The following is a 3,021-nucleotide window of genomic DNA, read 5'->3' as shown; positions in this document are numbered from 1 at the left end:
ATGTAATTTATCTTCAAATATTATTGAATGTGTTTTATCAGAATGTTATACAAGTTTTTTCAAACACAAACTACGTATATATTTCGTCAATTGGGTCTTCAGCAATACTTACCGCCTACTTCGAAAAACACCTAAAAAAAATCAACTTAAAAAATGAATGCGTTTCTCGATAAATACGGAAAAGACACGACCACAAATTTTCAACTTGTGAAATGGGCCAAGGAGTTGAACGTCTCGCCGTTTTATTATTGCATGCGAGATGAAATTGATGAACTGAAATACAAGAAAGGTAAATTTTACGCCATCACAAACATTCACACGTCGGATCAAAAAGGAGTTCATCACTCTGCTTTACACAAAGATTCTTCGAATAACTTTTATTTCTTTGATTCTTTCGGTCTAGAACCGACAGAAGAGATAACGAAAATGACTAGCAAACCAATCAAATGTTCTACGTTTCAAATTCAAATGCCAGGACAAAAGCTGTGTGGACAGCTGTCGCTTTGGGTTTTATATCGGTTGAGTTTGGGAGAAAAGTTTGAAGAAATTATAATAAATTTAACTCAATAAAAATGGCAAACAAGTTTGGATTAGGGTCTATACCTCTAGAATCTAAAAATCCCATGACGACGTTTATAAACAAAGCGAAACCTTTTTTCGTGGATCAAATCGGAGACACCTTACAAGGGGATATCGATATGAACAATTTCAAAATAACTAATTTAAAGTTTCCAGGAAACGATAACGATGCCGTGAACAAGAAATATTTACTGGATCAAATAAACACAATTCAAATAGATAAGGACCATGTTGAAAATAGAATAAATGACGGGAAAAGATTCATCAGACGAAATATTAAAAATCTTGTGGACGAACCCAAACTACAACAAGAGTTAACGAGTTTGAAACGTCTTATTCAAGTGGATAAAACAAGTGAGTTGATATCTAAATTAGACGATAAGATTAGGAAGGTAAAAATAGACGTCCAACATTTAATAGACAACCCAAATGTAAACGAGGATAGATTGAAAAACTAAACGCTTTGGAGAGAAAACTTGGCGAATTGCTAGTAGAACTAGACAAGACCGCGGACAAAACCGAGTTACAAAATTCGATATCCAATTTGAACGAAAAGATCGCAAAGCAAAAATCAGATGTTCAAGATATAATTAACACACTTCCCATTGACAAAGATACGTTGAAACAACAATTGACTGCTTTGGATACTAAAATCACGGACGAATTAGAAAAAGAAGTGGGTGTGATTAAAAACTTTCTTCAAAATAAATTTCGAGATGATATGAAAAATTATATTAAAGAACAGGTCAATCTTTTGGTATCTAGAATTCATGACGATTTTTTGAGACAAGAGAGAAAGTTGAGCAAATTAGAAGCTATTGTCACGGACAAATCGTATTATTTCAATCTACCATTCGAAAGTGACACTGTCTTCGATAGAAAAGACCAAATTTATAAATCAAACAAATACGGATTCAAAGCAGAAATAAAAGTGGGTTCTCTCGCATACGGAGAACCTAAAAACGTATTCGATATCGGCGAAACGCAAGAGTTTTCTTTTCGAGGTAATTGTCTGATTCAAATAGAGTTTCCCATGAAGGTTAAAGTCAATAAAGTAGTCTTCAAACAAACCGGTAAGGGCGTCAAACATATTTCATTATTCAATGATGGTAATTTGGAAGAGAATATACGTTTGATTGATAAAAGGGATCAGGAAATTGAAACGAAAAATGGTAAATATGTAGACACCTTTAAAATGGAAGTAGAAAATGATAAGGATATCATTGGAATCAAAGATTTGGATATGATATTGGAGACGGAAAATCCACCATCAAGCAACATTGACAAAGTTCCACGACGCTTACACGAACACGGAAAAATAGAATCGAGCAGTCACGAGTTTTTACGAACAACAGACTTTGAATACGTAAAACTATATTTCGCTTTAGGTGAAAAATACACCTCTATCGATGTTCATAAAAGTCAACAAGAACGAGAGTTTATAGTACATTTAACGTTTGTCGAAGGTTCCGACTCCATCCTTCATGCTGGTGGTTATATTTTTAGAGCCAAGATAAACATCGAAAAAGAAAAAAGAAAATATTCCTATCATCTTAAAGAGGACCATACGAAAAAAGAAATGTCGTTAGTACGCGTAAATGTTTTTACTTTTAATACTCGAATATTTAAGAATACTAGGCCAAACGACCACGCTCTATGGGATATTCCGTGGTTCTATTTATCGGAAATTCACTTAATTTAACGACTTAAAAAATGGAACTCGAAAGCAGACAACAATACATGATAGACAAACAAGAAGAGTTAAAAATAAAGTTGAGACAGTACAATTCATGCAGCAAAACATGGAGTAGAATCGATTCTTTTTTCAAAACAGCGAGCACAGTTCTAACGGTAGGAGTAACGGTGGCAACGGCCGTGACTGGTGGATTAATGCTTCCGGTCATCGTCCCAACCGTATTGGCTGCATTAACAGCCGTTCAAACGACCTCTTGTGGTCTCATCACTTTAGGTTTCACGAGTAAAAAGAAAGCTCATTATAAAAAGAAAACGGATATCTTGAATATGTATCTTAATCAATTGTACATCTTTTTCGAAAGATCGAGAGAAGACAAAAACATAACAGTTGAAGAATTACAAGAATTCAATGAAATTTTGGACAAATTCCATACAGAAATATCAGCGGTCAAAATAAAGAAATAATCAAAAATATACACTTAAAAAAATATGATTAAAATCGAACTTGATGAAACATTGATAGAAAACGCCCTATTTTCCGATGTTATCAAGGCTATCTCTGATAAATTTAAAACATTCAAAGGACAAATTAAAATAGATGGAGAGATAGTCGAGGAAGGGAATCACAGACAATACATGTCACTCCTCGGTTTCAATGCCAAAACCTTTCACAATATCTTTTCAAATATGGACAAAAAATCCGATGCTTCCGATTGGTATTTTACAGGAAAAATAATTTTAATGAAA

General features: G+C 33.7%; 1 protein-coding gene across 1 annotated transcript; it reads left to right on the top strand.

Annotated features, from left to right (window-relative positions):
• Positions 1 to 572: 572 nt before the first annotated feature.
• LOTGIDRAFT_153391 (hypothetical protein) lies at positions 573 to 2,281 on the top strand (the record flags this gene model as incomplete). Its single annotated transcript, XM_009057289.1, has 2 exons — positions 573 to 971; positions 1,025 to 2,281. 2 exons carry the CDS (start codon positions 573 to 575, stop codon positions 2,279 to 2,281), a joined length of 1,656 nt encoding a protein of 551 aa, XP_009055537.1.
• Positions 2,282 to 3,021: the final 740 nt, after the last annotated feature.

Source organism: Lottia gigantea (assembly GCF_000327385.1).
Source record: "Lottia gigantea unplaced genomic scaffold LOTGIsca_3, whole genome shotgun sequence".
In the NCBI taxonomy this organism is placed as follows: domain Eukaryota; kingdom Metazoa; phylum Mollusca; class Gastropoda; family Lottiidae; genus Lottia; species Lottia gigantea.
The sequence above is the reverse complement of the archived record's forward strand: the minus strand, read 5'-3'. Positions and strand labels throughout refer to the sequence as shown.